Here is a 17399-nt window from a genome sequence, read left to right as displayed (position 1 = left end):
CTGTTTGGAGCAGGCTTATTGCCAGCTGTGGGTGTGTATAGCCCAAATAAACAAACTCTGGATATATCCAGTTCAAAGGAGAGAAAAAGAGCAGGGGAGGAGCAGCTGCAATTGTCTCCAAATGCCTGCATAGACGTACTTGCAGTGTCTTCATTCCTGCCTTCAGAGGTATGTCATCAAAAGCTTGCCTTATCCCAAGGGCTCCTACAACTATGTCATGGGCATGTGTCCACTGTATTTTAAAGGGAGAACATCAGTCTAAATCACATACTGAGCAATAATGTGGTCAGCTTAATTTTGGCTTGTGAACCTAGCCATTTTGGTTTATAAATCATGATTTGTGATTTAGTGTATTTCCAGGTACTTAGGTGTAATTAGAGCTGAATTACTTATATTTCACATGACTTCTCCTGCTCAAACATTCTCCATGCAGCCTTAACCACAGCCAGTCAAGGGAGGGCAATCTGACATACTTGTTTTTGGATCAAGACTACCATATTCCTCCAGTGCTGGGGTTTATGTGAGCCACAATCCAAAAGATAGAGAGATCAGTAACTTATTAGCTCCTCCCCCTATGAATAGTCACTTAGGAAAAAAAAAAGCAATTTCACTATTTTCCATCACCCTCCACTTTCCTCCTCCTATTCGACTGTTTCCCCTTTGTAGAATTAGTTTGTAAGCTTCTTGGTCAAGGAACCGTATAATGCCAGACTCATATAAAGACATACAGTTCAGAGGGATAGCCATAAAACACACCATGCTTTAAAATTTAAAATTTAGCTGTGATTTATTTACAAGCCTTTTAGATGACATAGGCTCTTCGTTTAATAATTCTGTGCTACATTTGCTAATATTATTAACACTTATTTGTGGGACAGACAAATGTCAGGCTGAAATTCACTTAAGATGTACATTTTGAGTAAACTGCTATTTCTTTGGCATATTTGAATAACCAAGTGGGTGTGAGGAAGCTATAAGAAAACACAGGAAGGGAGCAATAATGGAATAAGTTTCCCAATAGGAGTCTGGTATGATCTCTTAAGTGTAAAGATGACCTAGGCTTTTTCACTTGATATCTCCTTCTACTCTAATTAAAAGTTTCTTTGAAGTGAGGCTCTTTGAAATTCACTCTTTCTTGACTCAGCTCTGGTTAAAGAACAGTGCAGAATGTGAAATCCAACAAGATAAGAGGGGAGTATGAGACTGTAGAGAGAAGGCGATCCAGAGGAAGAAATCACCCTCATTTTTAGTACCAGCTTTCCCATGAAAAAAGGACAGGAAAGGAAAGGCTAATTAGAACCTTAATCATGCAATATGTTCAGATTATGACTGATAAACTATGCTATTTTAGCCCTGACTAATGGAACAAACCACTATTGGGTGGATTAATTCAATATGCTAAGACATCAACTATAGTTTACACAATTAGTTTCACAGTGCATGCTAACCCCTGCCAGTGAACCATCAGCTAGTTTCAAAGGTATTCTATAGAAATTGTAAAGTCAAAGCTGTGTCTAGAATAGAACATATGATCATTTTAATATACATTGAAGACCAAAAGGTATGTCCATTTATGATGCATAACAAATCATAAATATCAGATAAAGGAGCCATGGGATTAATTTGTCCCCAACCTAAGTCAAATAGTTCTGTCCATCTCATGGCCCTTTGGATTTATACTGTATGAGGAATGGACTCAGGATCCTGAGCCTGTTTTTTCACTTCTTAATCCTGAAACATTCACAATTCTACAGCTCTGTATCTTGATCTTTACTGAGGCTGTACTTGTTGCCCTGCTGAAAGTCCAACCTTGTTTCAACTGGTTCCAACTTAGAGAAGGGCTACATATCACCATGCAGTTGCCTCCAGTAGCATATTTAGTAGCCTGGGCTTGTATAGAGCTTCATTCTGTGTGTGTGTACCTTTATATGGCAGCTCATCTTGTAACTGCAACTTTGGAGGATTAACAAAATTAACATCCAGTACAAACAATAACAGTAAATATACACATGGTTGCAGCCAAGAACAACAAGCACTAAAATAGCACCCATCTCATGGGCCCCATTAACCTCATAAACCCTACGCCCAGGAAAACAGTCATGTTTTTAAGGCTTTCCAAAATGCCAGCGGATGTCAGGGAATATGGTGTTCCAGAGGACAGTCACTTCACCAGAAAAGGCCCACTTGCTAAGTCCTGCCAAATGACATGGCTTGATAGATAGGGGACCCAGAGCATTCCCCTTCTGTTGCATCTAGTAGAGCAGGTAGACGTGATTCGAGAGAGACAGTCCTACAAATAACTTGGCCCTGTGCCATGAAGGGCTTTATTGGTGACAACTGGCACATTGAACTGTGTCCAGAGGTACACTGGAAGCCAGTGTAGCTCACAGAGCAAAGGTGTAACATGGGTGTACCAAGGTGTGCCTGTAACTGCCTCCACCACCACATTCTGTATTGTTGGATGTCTGGATCATGTATTCATGCTGAAAACCTCCAGGATATTATGATAGAATTAGATCTCCCCATGAGAAATATCTTAATTAACACAGTATGATGAATAAAATCATTTCAAGGCAGAGATGAAGGGCTCCATTTTTACAAATCTCTGGAAATTCATTCTTCTGACAAAGTGGCTGCTGAAACTTTTTCTCCTCCCACAATTTCACAACTGTCTTTTCTGCTTGAATCAGGTCCCTTAAAAGCCACAGTGCTCCAAAAAGAAACCGGGGATGTTAATCATTTCATGTGATCCAGGACTGCTGAGATAGTTTTACTTTTCCTAGCAGCTGTTGTTTTCTTTAATTAGCACAAATGAAGGCTTAGAGGATAGAGGCACCTGGGTCTTAAATATATCAAATATAATTCCTATATTGAGTTTCCGTTTGTTGCACAATGTTTATGAAGGAAGCTACACAGTTGTCCTTTTATTTAGTGTACTGAGTAGGATCTTCAAAATCCTTTTTTCTTGTATCCTCCTTGAGGTTTCTTTCTTTCTGTTAATAAAATAAAATTAATATTATTTTCCTCATCTGCCATAAAATCTCTCTAGGGTCACAGATCATATTAAGCCATAAGGATCATATTCCCACAATCCACAGGTGCCAGAGGACTTGGCAAACCACGGCTAACTGTAATTTTCCAGTTTGGTTACTTTTTGGCTGGCATCCCAGGTACTTTTGCAGTGGTTGGTCAGTAGGACTGCAGGGACTTCATCTGGATCAGAGCCACCGTCTATGGGGTAGGGGAACAGTTATTTCCCTTCTCCCCCTCGTGACTCTCTGATACGTTTGCAGTTTAGTGCTGATCAGTTTTCTGCAAGGCTTTTTTTACACCCATCATATCTTTGGATTAGTTTCCTGTTTCAAGCACTTGGGGAAACTGGCTATGAGCTCACATCCAGGATAGCAACATGAGAACAGCAGCCTTGGTTTCCAAGATTTTTCCTTCCTCCCTCCCTCCTTTGACTGAGATGCAGAAGAAATGAGGATAGGGAAGTAGGGGATGAATCCAAAGTTGAGCTACTGGAACAATCAGAAAAAGACATTTCTTAGGAGAAACTTGGGCATCATGAGATGGATGGACAGCTGCACTCTTGTGTCTGTTAGCCAAATATGACTGAAGAATCTATCCTGATAAAACAGTATCTTTCACAGTACAAAAGGAAGACTTAAATTGTAATAGGTAGCTGGAAAGACAAGGGTGGAAACTGATCCTGAGTAATATCCCATGGAACAGGTTTAGCTACCACTGGAAGATTCAAAAAGAGCAATTCTGTGGGAAAAGCGTAGATTTAATGAATAACTGGACAACTGTTGTGGCATTTAAATTAGCAAATTAAATATCTGGGTGACCCATTGTAAGCCATTGTTTAACTGAGGTTTGCTGAATAAGCCAAAATTAGCTGTTTTCATGTATCTCATTAAATCATAAACCATGATTAATAAAGTAACAATGCGTGGGCTCACACAATAATGGCTGAGTTTACTTGTCATGTTAAACCAAACAGAAAATTGTATCTTTAGCACGGTATAGAAATCAGACATATTTTCTTCATGTGCGGCCAGACATCATTGAAGTACTGTATGTTTGGCTATACTATTGGGCAAAAATAGTAACCAAAATTTAACAGTTCAGACATTGCTGCAAAATATAGTTGGAAACCAAGTGCCAAATTACAAATGAAATGGTGTATGAGAAAGGAGGACATGAAATGATCCATGGTATGATGTCTTAGGGCTGCTTCACACCTGTGAAAGCTGTTTAAATTGCATTACTTGACAGATATTTGCATGGTACACTCAAGTGCAAATTAGCCAACCACATTTTAGTTTTGTGTATCTTATGTACTCAGCTCATGTGGTCAGTTTATGGTTCAATATTAAAAAAATAGATCAATTGTATAAGCCATGTTAAAATAAACTATAGGCACGTATGTATTATATGTCTGTGACAGGAGATTGCTATGCAGATTGGGTTGATTTCTATAAGCCTTCCTTAACAATTCTCGCTGTTGTGAAGCTTGTTCTTTGTGGTGATGAGTCATTGCCCACAACTGGTTCCCCATATAATGAAAACTACCACATGAAATGGTTCAGCAGTCTCTGTGTTTCTCACAAGAGAGATCAAATTATTTCTCTTAATAGGAGGCTTCCTGTGAGATAGTGTGAGAACGTCACTTAAATGTGCCTGAAATCTACCCTACCAACCTAATATTTTGCCTCTATATGGAATGGAAGGCCTGCATCTCATTCATGTGGTTCCTTGGTTGCCTGTAAAGGTATTAATTAATAACCAAGGCCCACCCATGATTTTCTGGAGTCATTCTTGAATTCCAAATAAAGAGAGATGGGGAATTACTGCTCTCTATCCTTAGTCGAGGCACAAATGACCAGGTTCAAATTACCATACTGGACACATTCTGCAAATGCCTAGCTCTCTGGGGAAGTCTATAAGGCTGGGAAAGGTAGAAAGAAAGAAGAGGATGTCATCCAATTGTGCACAATTGGAAGATCTGAAGGACCGTGTTGGGCCACAGATCGTCCTGGAGAAAATCTATGTGGCCTCCATAATCAAACCCTAGCAAACTATCTTTCCTTTTCCTGTCATGTTTGGCTTTCTACAGTATATCAGTGCTAATTTCTAAGGCTCCAAACCAAGGAGACTTTTTAAATATTCCCTCTCTCTGCTTGTTGTCTTGACATGTCACTTCAGAGAAACATTACAGTATAGAATAATCAGTCCTGTATTTCAATACCTGCCAGAAAAAGATTTCAAGACTTGTGGTGTTTTCTTTCTTTTCCCAGATATACAATGTTCTCATGAAATTTTGTGTTTACAATACTATATTAATGCTTTGATAATATTTAATAGAAATATTTAGCTCCAAAATTTCCTTGAAATAATAAAAGGCTTATTTATATTTTTTTCAAACAGATGGTTGTATTGTTGAGATTTCAGTAACTATCTGTCCAGATAAAGAGCCTCACTGAGATAAGTGAGACTTATGCCCAAGTAAGCCATTCACTTTTATTTTAACCCATTGGCTGGATGTGTACAACATGTGAAAGGGCTGATGTTGGCAAGGCAGGGACCAGCTGTTTCAAGTCTAGTCTGTAAATATACAGCAATTACCAAAGTCTACTAAGCAGCCTGCAAGCATTACTTAATTTAGAGGGATTGGAGGAAGAACCTTAGAGTTTTAATCCTGGAGAATGTGTGTAAGTCGCTGACACTATCGTGTGCAGTCAACTGTTATGTGTGAAACTTCATTGCTGACTGCAATATATGAATTCACTATCAAGTCAAGCTAAAAAGTTGAACTAAGGGATGAGTGTCTGGAGATCAGTGATTTACTGCCAAGCGCCAGTATGAAGATGGATAATAAATGTAGTTGCTTAGTTAATGACTCAGTTTGTTATGAAAATTAATCCTGTGGTTAGTTTGTGGTTGAGTGTGTTATGTGAACTCAGAAATTTGGTTGGTTAAGTTTAATTGGTTAATTGATGAAAACATGGTTAAATTAATCATGAATCATGTTTTGTGAACTCACTCATAGGGAGAAAGAGATATCAGACTCTGACTCTTTCATTGCTTCCCATAAAGCTCAATTCAATTATCTTTTAAAAGAAGAAGAAGATATTACAACAGGGAAGAAAGCGTTGGAATGGGAAAAAGTGATCTGATTGTGATCACCATATTGAAATAGGGATTTAGTGCGAACTCTCAGCATGTTTCACTGTGGGCAGTCATGGGTGGGCTATGGAGAATTGAGGTTTAACAGCATCTGAAGGGCCACATGATCCCAATATCCTCCCACATGAACCTGTCAATCAACTAAATCCCAAAATTGCCTTAGAATATTTGATAGGCTAGGTTAATTGGAGGATTTTCTCCAATCCTATGTATTGATTATGTTTTGTGTTAGAGCTTTTGCATGGATTTCCCTGCTACCAGACATTTTAGGCTGGAATTATATTTGTATGCCGATTGCACATAAACAATGCCAAAAGTACAAAAAGGAAATACAGTATGATGAAGTATTTCTAAAAATGGGATTTCATTGAGCTGGAGATCTACGTACCCCTAAAACTTTAATACTCAGGTATTTCTACTGAATAATTGTTGACCTGCAAATTTGTGCTAAGAATTGCTGCTGTTGTGGAGTATGTGCAAAATAATTCAGGTGGTAAATAAATACCTAATAAAAAGGCATTTAAAAATGGAATGGGTGGAGAAGCATGCAGAAATGCAACTATAATAATTTGTCAAAAATGTGAACTCCCTTGTTTTTAAAGATGAAAATGTAGGAGGTAATCCCCACATTTTTAAAACTTTTAGATAGTGGTCCACATTGCAGAATATTTGAGAAACACTAGAGCAGTTATTTGGTTTATTCTGATTCTTATTTGTTTATAGATTATTCTAAATGCAAGCTAGTTTGATAGCTGAAAGTGAATTTGATTTTAAATACTGTGAAATGTTGAGGATGGATGGGCTCAGTGAGTCAGCCTCATGTATTATTAGAAGAAAGCTGATTATTTTGGTGGATTTAAAAAAGGGTGGATCTTTCAGAGCAAATACTTTCAGACTGTTCTGATAGCAATGAAGAAACTAGCTGTGTTTTTAGGGTGATGAGAGTTGATTTCACAACTGTTCCCTGCATTTGGCTGAAAATGAATTGGTGTGTTTTATCAACTGTGTTTATCTTGCTAACTAACCATAATTTGTCCTTCACATCTAATAAAACAAAATAGGCTCAGAACATTTGAGCTTTCAGCCCAATTCATTAACTACCCTTTTTTTTGTAGTGATATACCCATCTTGAGTGTCATGCTTTCGCAACAACAGATGCTGTTTTTGGAGAAGGCAGCAGGCATCCTGTTTCCAATTTCCTTCTTTTTCTTTTCTGTCTTGGTTTAATGCTGCAGTCCTGTGCACCATTACTTGAAATTAAGTTCCCCTAAATTCAGTGAGATTAACATCTGAGTAAATTAAGATTTCAATATTGCAACATGTTAGAGCAGTTTTTCTTTAAGAAATAAACAGAACTGGAGAAGGTCCTCTTTGGGGATGTGAGATTATAGTTCCAAGTAGTATACATTGTTCTTTTTTCCCTCCCACTTTTCTCCTCACAGGAAAATTAGACTAAGAAAGAATGGCTACATTTGCATAACGCACATATGTATGGTTTACTCTAACCAGTTTTCTGGGTTTGGATGATACACTGAATCATCAGTAAGTACATGGACTAGGTTGGCAAAACAGGCTAAGACTAAATGTACAGTAGTTAGCTGATTTCTGGTTGTGTGATCAGTGCTTCTGACTTGGCCTAAGATCAGTGAGTTTTACAGATGAGTGGAATTTCAAGTTGGGTATCTGCAATCCTAGGCCAGCTCTCTCATCCAGTCTTCCCCAATCTTGTGCCTTTCAGATGTGTTGGGTGTATGAACCCCACATTAGGAATGGGTACAGTATCAACACTGTTGAGCAATGAACAAATAGAGTAAACTGATACTGTATATAGAGTGGAAATTCACAGACCTCTCAGAGAAAAATAACAACATATAAATGCAACTACTGAGTGCCCTAGTTTATCTTTTTTAGAAAATGATCCCAGCATGCTACTGTAAGGCTGAGACTGGCCCTCCATAGAGTAAAAGCTGGGTATCCCTCTTATAGATGATTGGGAAAGCTCAGCTTGAATGTTGCCACTAGCTTTATCAGAATTCCCTTGGATTGGGAAAGAAAATGGTTCTTAACCAGAAAACATGGCAAGGCTTAAGAGAGATCTCAGAAAAATTAAGTGACACCTGAGGCTATTGAGCAGGCTTCCGCAACCTGATGTCCACCAATTACAGATTTCTAGCTATGATTTACAATTGTGTCTAAAAGCAAGATTCTGTTAAATAATAATAATAATAATTTCTGCAATTAGAAAAAAAAATACTCCCCTGTTTAATCCATGAATTAGGAAACTGAAGCTTTTTCCAAATCCACTAAGCCTGTCCTAAAAATGGCATAATAGGTCAGAACATAATGCTACAGAGTTAAGCATACTAGCTACTGCAGCTTAAGAGCTCTCTTGCTTACCAGATCCTCAGGAGACCTCCTGAAAGGTAAGATTTGCTGCTATGCATCAAGAGAGAAAGGTCTTTGTTTGGACCTTGCTCAGAAGTCAAGGGCAATAAGTATATTTGAAAGAATGTGGGTGATTTTGGCAAAATAGTTCGAGGCTTTTATGAATTGAAAAAGAAATTGAAAAAAAAGACCTTATTTCTTTGTTTCATTAAAATGTATCATTGTTTTCCTTGGCAGGTGGCTCTTGGTTATATTTTTCCTGGCAATGTAATTCTCTGTGGCCATTATGGGATACAGTTTGAGTCCAAATGGCCAAGCTCACGTGCCATTGTGTTCTAAGCTATTGTTTATGTGAGTCTGATGTCAGCTGCAGTTTCATTGCAAAGCAGTCAAACAATAATGACTTGCCCTTCTGTTTCTGACACATATGACAACACCGATCACCTAAACCTGCCAATATTTCAGAACCAAGAAGAGCATTCCAAAAATTCCCAGGAGGCTTCTGTGGGCATGTTTTAGAGCACAAGTACTGGTTGCTGCTGAAGGTCATTACAGTTACATTAAAATGTGTAGAATAAAGTCCTGATCATTTTTGTTTGTTTTACAAAAGTTCAGGACAAAGCTAGAAGTAATGCTTTTCAGAGAATTAACAATTCCATGGATTGGCTTGTTAGGCTAAGAAGCTCCCACTTGTTTGGTAGAAAGATAAGGCCATTAACACTGTGGCTCTCACTAGTCTAATTCCACATGCATTATTTCCACTGGATGGAAAACTAGTTACTATCTTAATAGGGCTCTGCTCTACCAGCCTACTCAAGACATTTAAAAATCTTTTGATGCAAAGGACTAAAATAGAGAAAACAAAAGTTCAACTTGAATATCAGGCAATGCTTAAGATTTGAGAATTGAATTTATATTGAAAATTAACCCTGATATTCATAAAGCCAATTTTATGTAACTTTTGAATGTGTAAGATATACCTTGACATACTTGGCTACCAAAAGCACAGACTTGGAAATGCCTTTCTGTACTGGCTCAGGTTGAGAGGTAAAGACTATACCAATACATTTCATTAGGTTCACCCAGTGAATTCCATAGTAACTAAAGAGAATAATGTAAAAACAAACAAAACATCCATGTAATTAAAGGAAATACTGTAGCAAAATAAAACTGTTGAAGTACAGCACTGCTTATTTGGAGAAAGGTGTGGACATTCTGGCCTTTGTCTGATATAGTGGTAATCTGTAGATAGAGAGCCAGTTTGGTGCAGTGGTTAAGGCACCAGGCCAGAAACCAGGAGACTGTGAGTTCTAGTCCTGCCTTAGGCACAAAGCCAGCTGGGTGACCATGGGCCAGTCACTTTCTTTCAGCCCTAGGAAGGAGGCAATGGCAAACCACTTCTGAAAAAATCTTGTCAAGAAAACTGCAGGGGTCTTGTCCAGGCAGCCTCTGAGAATTGGACACGATTGAACAGATTTAAAAAAAAAATCTGTAGATCAAGATGTGAACCTTCCTTGTTTAACATGGAGAAAAAATACTGAGTCTTGGCCTTTTGGATTAAACAAAGTCTACTTCACTGATCAGCAGATGGGTTTTAGGCAGACCTGCTTATTGCTTTTGTACTACTTGTTATAAATCAGATTCTGCATCAGATCCCTGTAGATTAGCATTTCTCTCACAAAATTTCGTTTAGTGTGGTGACTAGTCATGGCCATTGTGGCACTGATTGAGGACAGTCCTCTAGCATTTCAGCTTTCTAAGCTTTTCCTGGAAATGCCAGGAATTGAACTGAATTTTCTCTATGGGAAGCATAGGCTCTATCAGGTTCTACAACTAAGTGACAGTCCTTTCCTGCAAGAAATATTTTGTGACTTCCAATCCATGTTATCAATAAAATTGTTTGGATTTTATTTTTCTGAGGGATCAGAACAGTTAGGGTTTGGTGGGAGGGTTGCTAATGTGAACTAGTTCCTTGCTTAAAAAAGAAGAGACTCCTCCGTTTTTTACTTTCTGCTGTATGATAGGATTCAGCCATTAACACTGGGCCATTTGGTTTACTGTTGTGTTAATTTACTGTTACCTTTCACTAATTTCATTTGATTCTAAATCAAGATATTTGCAACAAGAAAAAGTTATTTGAATAAATCATACATCAAATACCAATCTTTGCTGGTATCTGTATGTGCTTGCAAGAATTGCTGTATCCTTTAAGTGATTATAGTAGGCTAGCAGTTCTGGTTCACCTTTTGGTGACTCCATACTCCCACCCAAATACAGGCCACATCAATATTGTCAACACACATAAATAAGTACTGGTTCTACAATCAGGTTTCCAGATTACTCATATTCATTCTACTGATGGAAGATTGCTGGATTCTATAGCTGTAACTTTCTGCTTCTGTTGCACTGATATCCATCCTGTGGATAAATAGTGCTTACTTAAATGCCACACAACCTCTTTGATGTGGTCAAAAAGGCTTGCATCAGCCAAACAAGCCTACTTCCAAGAATAACCCTAGGAATGTGTCTGTCTCAGCTTTTGCCACACTGAGTCAATCACTCTGAGAGTAAAATAAGACATATCTTCCTGGCTGAAAGTATAGTGACAGCAGAACCCAGGGCTGAAGGCATACTTTGAACAAAAGTAATCTTAGGACTGATTAACCTGAGACCGCCTTTACTGTCTACAGGAAAGCAAAGCATAAAAGCACAAATACATGTAGAAAGCACAGATACATGTAAATTCTCTTTCCATAGAAAGAGAAGCAAGGAAACATGTTATGTCCCTGTGGTCAGGAGCTCAGCAGTGATTAATTTCAAGTCACACTAGCACAAGGGAAGCCATGAGCCTTCTCTTTTGAGCTTTCCAGGCCTAAGGATTTAAAAATAAGGACACCCTCCAATTAAGTGATAGTTTAGCCTCAGAAGATTACCTCCCATAGCCCCTGCAATTTCTCAGCCTTGCAGAAAATTGAGACTTCAGAAGGGGGCTTAGGTCTAAAGACAGCAACAAGCAGGGTGGAGCTGAGCCTGCTTAAGCCCTCAATTGTCCAAGACAAGGCCTAGACAACAGTTCTTCTAATGAAACTTCTAAGCTTGTAGCTTCCTGCACTGAGCTCTCCAAGGTCCTGACTATTCTTAGTTTTGCCAGTGCCAAATCATCCACTTATTGGCTGTGTATGCATAAAATGTTTAACTGGGTAAGAAGGAAGGTTGCATGTTGTGTGAAGAACTAAGACCAGTTATTACTGAGGTTAGGGCATACTTCCAGCGCGGACATGGGGGATTGAGCAACTGTGTCAGCGGGCTCCGTGGGCGGAACTGACAAGGCGGCAATTTTTTGGGGGGCTCAGGCAGGTTTTCCTGAAGCTCAGGAGTGTTCTCCAGATAAAGGAAAACACCAGGAATCACCCCATCTTCCCTCTGGACAGCTGCTTGCAGCCAGAAGATCGCAAACAGCGTTTTGCATTTGACTGGTAAGAGCTAGCTGAGAGGCTGGGATTTCACCATTTTCCAAGCCATGCTGTAGCCTTAAAGGGACACTAAGACCAGCCTCCACACTTCTAAATCACCAAATTTATATATACAATATATTTTAAGTAGGCATACCCTAAGAGAGGCTTTCTGCAGCAAGGAGAAGTGGCTCTCTTGGTGCTTATCGTTATTTTTGGGATTACTTTTTTTAAAAATTCTTTTTTAAGTTTTGGAATTCATTTTCCTTCCAAATATAAAGGTGGATTGAGAGTAAATAATTGTCTTCCTATTATTATTTTGGTTTTAAATTTGAAGATATTAGCATTTTCCTACATGTTGAATTGGCTGATTTAAACCTTCAGCTTTCTGTTTCTACTTTCCCTTGGGAATTGTCTGTTTATCTCACTTCTACTTGGTGTAAACATACTTTGGAACTTTTTCATATCTTCTGCTTTTGCTGGTTAAGCTCCTAGGGGGCGCCATAATCTCCTGCATGAGACATGGAGGATTTTAAACAGATCTTTTCTGACTCCTATCAAGTTTTTATGCAAGATGTTCAGGACATTGTAAAAAATATGAGTTCTAAAATGAGTCATCTGGTTGGTGATGTAGTGGATGAAACTGAGGAATTCAACAGTGATAGAAATGTTTCTTCTAAGAATGAGATTGGGATTTCTGTTGAGATGCTGGATGAAGATTGGGTAGTGGAGTTGGAGAAATTCAATGGAGAGGGATCTGTAAGCAATAAGTAAAACTGACTTTTTGGTAAAATGTTATGAAAAAGAAGGGGTTATTCTATAGGGGAGGTTTTCTGAAGAGAAGTTGGAATTTTTGAGAGAGGCAGTTGGGCTGTTTGATTTTTTCAAGAAAAAGCTCTGTGCACATTGTGGGGATATGTAAATGTTTTGGTTTATTTTGAAGTGGATAAGGGTTAAAAATGTTTATCTGGATTGCTTTTAGGGTTTGGCTGATGTTTTTGTTTTTAACGATATGGATTAAGATTATTAGGGTATTAAAAATGTTTATTTGGATGGTTTTAAGAATTTGATTTAAGGTCATTGTTTTCATTTGCTTTTCTTTTTGGGGTTTATTAAGATTATTAAAATGGTATTATTTAGTATAATGGCAGACAATTTATGTGCTTTTTAGTTTGACTATTACAGTAGACAGAAATGTATAGAATGGTAGTAAGAAGGGAATAATTAAGTAAGTGTTATTTCTCTGGGGGGAAAGTTGTTTAGGAGGTTTATATGATTTTTTTTCTTTATTTCAATATAAGAGAAGGGAGTAACTGAATTTAATGTTTTTTATAATGTGCCAGAGTAGAATGATTTATAGAAATAATGTGGTTTTGGTTTAATATAGAGTAAGAGATTATGTAAAATTTTTGTATATCCTTGCTGTTAGAAGTCAGAAGTCACATCTTTCTGTAATGTAAACATTTTTCTTTTGTGTTTTCACACCTTTTTAGTTTTTCTTCTCTTTTTTGTAGTTTTTTGTTTTTTTGTAGCTTTTATCTTTCTTTTCAAACTTGATAAAATTCATAATAAAAGAATTACTGAGGCTAAGACAGTGAGTTTTAGCTCAAAGAGCTCTGTAGTTATTTAGAGCTAATCTAACTTTACCTAGTCAGCTGGGTTGTGCAAGCAGGAGTGAGAGGATTAAGTGAGAGATAACTTATTTTTGTTACTGGAATATAACTACAGTCACTGAATAGTGCTACAGAAATGGGGCTTCTCTGGGAACTCCACTTTTCGCTTTTCATCACCTAGCAGCCACAGAGGGTAGATAGTGGAAAAAGGAAAGGAAATGAATGGAAGTACTTAAGTGGGCCCCAACTCTGTCCAGGGTGGTACTGACTCTACTTGCTCCATTATGTAGCCACTTTTGTGGTGACTACTACTGGGTGTCAAACATGGCTTCTCCCTATTTGACTGAAGCATCATGTGCTGCTTTTACATGGGAATAAATATTTTACTGGATAGTGGTTGACTAGGTCAGGTATGTCATATGAACACACCGCTGTGTCAATCCTTACAGATTCTTTGAGGTCTTCATCTGTACCAGGATACATTGAAGCCATTGGGTTTCAGCTCAGAGTGATTTGCCAAAGACAAACCTTATTGTTTCTTTTCCATCTAACTTTGTACACATATTAGAATATTATTGTCTTCATGCAATGATATTAACATGTAACTTCCACTAGTCCATAGCAGAATGTGTGGAAAGATTGCAGTCCTGCTAAGAAATGCTTTCAGTCAGTTAATCAGGCATTTGTTGGATTTCTGTGAGAGGCCACTGTAAATCAGTTCAACTGACATGCTGTAATGATTGCCTATCCTAAAACACCATCAGACTCATGAACAGGTTCATAAAAATATCTGATTTATTAAAGAATAGTATGCAGGATCACGAACAAAGCTGAGAATGGAAAAAGCATGCCAATGCAAACTAAAAAACCCTCGGTCCAAATGAGATCCCTCCCCCCGTAGAATCTTCCCAGGCTCACAATCCCAGGTGCTCCTAACGGCTCCTGATGGTCCGCGGGAAAAGTCCTTGAGCAGAACACATAACCCAAACACATTCCATAGATACAGAGCTTGGCACAATGTTTCACAGCAGCTCCCTCCCACCAGAAACACGCATCAGCACCATGGCATGTGAAATGTTACGATGTACAGTGCACATTGAAACAGTGAACATGACACATGCTGAGCCATAAGCTGGGTTCATATGGTAGTTATAACTAGGACCTAAAGAGCTATCAGCTGCATTCACACAATATGCTAAGCTCAATTATGTTTAACCTTAATAAGGGTTTTTGTGGTTTAGCATGTCGTGTGAACCCAACCCATTTAGTTAATTTATGATTCAAAATAGCCTCGTGTGGTGCAGAGTGGTAGGTGGCAGTATTGCAACTGAAACTCTCCCCACGACCCAAGTTCGATCCCAGCGGAAGCTGGATTCTCAGGTAGCCGGCTCAGGTCGACTCAGCCTTCCATCCTTCAGAGGTCGGTAAAATGAGCACCCCAGCTTGCTGGGGAAGGTGACGACTGGGGAAGGCAATGGCAAGCCACCCCGCTATAGTCTGCCAAGAAAACGTCGCAAAAGCGGTGTCCCCCCAAAGGGTCAGATATGACTTGGTGCTTGCACAGGGGACCTTTCACCTTTTTTTTTCACCATTATTCAATATATTGTGTTGCCATAGACAATAGGTTAATTCAGTAACCAAGGTAAACATGTTTTATGAACCCAGTGTGAGTTTGGCGTAATACGTCATTCAAACCTATGCCATAAGTCTTTTTTTTTTAAATTGTAATCAAGGCTTGGGCTAACTTTCCTTTACCATTGTCTGGTGTGTTGGCTGAACTTGGATTAATGGTTGCATAATGCTTATGCAATCAGTAGTACTTAGGTACAGGCACATAAGGTGCAAGGTACAAATATATAGCAGAGCTGCTCTGATAGTGTCTCCACTGTTCCTGTTTTGATTTTTTTCATTGCTGTATGGGCACAGGCAAACGGTTTTGAAAGCGAACACATTAGGTCAAGGATTAGACTTTCCTCACTCTGCACTTGGAGGCTGTAATGCAGATTAATTTTGTTGTTGGTTTTTACAACTCCCTCCACCCACATCTCACAGAAACATAGTAACCCAAGTACATAACAGCTGAAATGGAAATAAATCAGCTCAGCTCCTCAACACAGCTGACTTTGTGGGGATGAAGAAGAATCCAGAAGAGCTGTTTTAAAATTGGTTCAGAATCCTTATGTGGACATGCCCGTAGCATCCTACACCATTCCAATTTCTAGATTTTCCAAACTGGGGGTTCTTATATCCCCACAATTTTAAATCTATTCTTAGATACACAAATGTGACCACACAAGTACGCACTAGATTTATATATATCTAGCAATTTTGTTATTTCAGTATTAGGTTTATTGTGGTGCTTCAGTAAAAATGCAAGTCACCAAAAATTTCATCTGAATTTTACTGTTTTGAGAGTTTGTTTTTTGTTTTGGAGGATTGCCTAACTTATTATAATACTTTTACAGATTAAACATTTATCCATCCTGTGATTAAAAACCTTGGTCAAATGTTCTATATATTATAAATGTGCTGTATGTCATTTGCTATGACCACACACTGTGTTAAGCATGCAGACAGTGTGTGGTCAGCAGGAAAGGGAGAGTCTTTCAGAAAGGTTGATACAACCTTCAACTTTATAAGAACACATTTTGTTCCAACAAAGTTCCAGGGATTCCAGTGAGTGAGCATTTCCAGATCCCTAAGAAACTTTTTTGCTCCATATATGTCTTTCCAAGATACATGGAGAAGCACTGTCATGTGTGGGGGATAAGGGAAGTCTGCCAACAACTATATTTGATGTTTCATTGAAATAACCTCTCTGGTGGTTTTGAGGTAGCACCCTCACTAGGTGGGTGGTCTGTCTTAAATTGTAGGTGAATCAAACTGGATTGTTATACAGATTGTTTTAAGTTCAAATAATGTATTCATGTGTTCTATGAAGTAGAAAATGTCTAATACAAGAATTGTTGGAATGCCAGACTTTAATTCTGTACCAACTCTGATGTAATTCACCTTGGCCTCTTGGGAACATGGACTCTCTTCATGAGTTACATTTTAAAAAATGTTCTTGTTCACAGCTGCTCCTGTAGCTTTTTATTTTTATCTGTTATAATCAAGCAACAGACCATGCTGAAGCTGAGGTGGGTTTGGAGAAAGAATATGGTAAATTATGATTCATAGTAAATATTTCTTTTGCAGATGCAGCTTTTGGATAAATTCCCTATTGAAGGAGGCCAAAAAGATCCCAAACAGAGAATCATCCCATTTCTTCCAGGTAATAACTTAGTGATTAATTTAAGTATTCTGACAGATAGTATTAAAATCCTGGGGGGTGGAAATTGGAAAATTCTGCCTCGGGTGGAGAGTCAAGACTAAATTTTAGGCAGGATAATTGAAGCAATGCCAATTCCTAGGTTCCTGTAAAAATTGAAAGATAGAGTAGAATATAAAACCAGATCTACAATCTCTTTTGTTTAGTTGGGAGGGTGATTTTTAACCTTGGCTTGGGGCTGGTATCATATGCAAAAAGAAAAGCTAACTTTACAATCCATTTACAGGATTTTATATACTAAGTCATGAAAAACATTTTGATGCTATGGTAATTAGTTAAGTGAAACATTTCTACTCAGTATACAGCAAAAGAGAACATGTCAAATGCTCTATTCAAGATTTTCAAAGTAATATTTTAAAATGGAAAAGGATTTAAAATCTGTACTCTTTCTATATTTGGAATGGTGTATATAGTTCTATCAATTTG

The 17399-nt window shown here is 38.2% G+C and overlaps 1 protein-coding gene across 1 annotated transcript in view; it reads left to right on the top strand.

Annotated features, from left to right (window-relative positions):
- Positions 1-17399, top strand: part of SH3PXD2A (SH3 and PX domains 2A) — a 259549-nt gene that overhangs the window by 47126 nt on the left and 195024 nt on the right. The window contains exon 3 of the mRNA XM_063307115.1: positions 16841-16916. Coding sequence (XP_063163185.1) covers positions 16841-16916 — 76 coding nt within the window. The remainder of the gene's footprint in view (positions 1-16840; positions 16917-17399) is intronic.

The sequence above is a fragment of the Candoia aspera genome, chromosome 6, assembly GCF_035149785.1.
Source record: "Candoia aspera isolate rCanAsp1 chromosome 6, rCanAsp1.hap2, whole genome shotgun sequence".
NCBI lineage: Eukaryota > Metazoa > Chordata > Lepidosauria > Squamata > Boidae > Candoia > Candoia aspera.
This window is presented reverse-complemented; position numbering and strand designations above follow the sequence as displayed.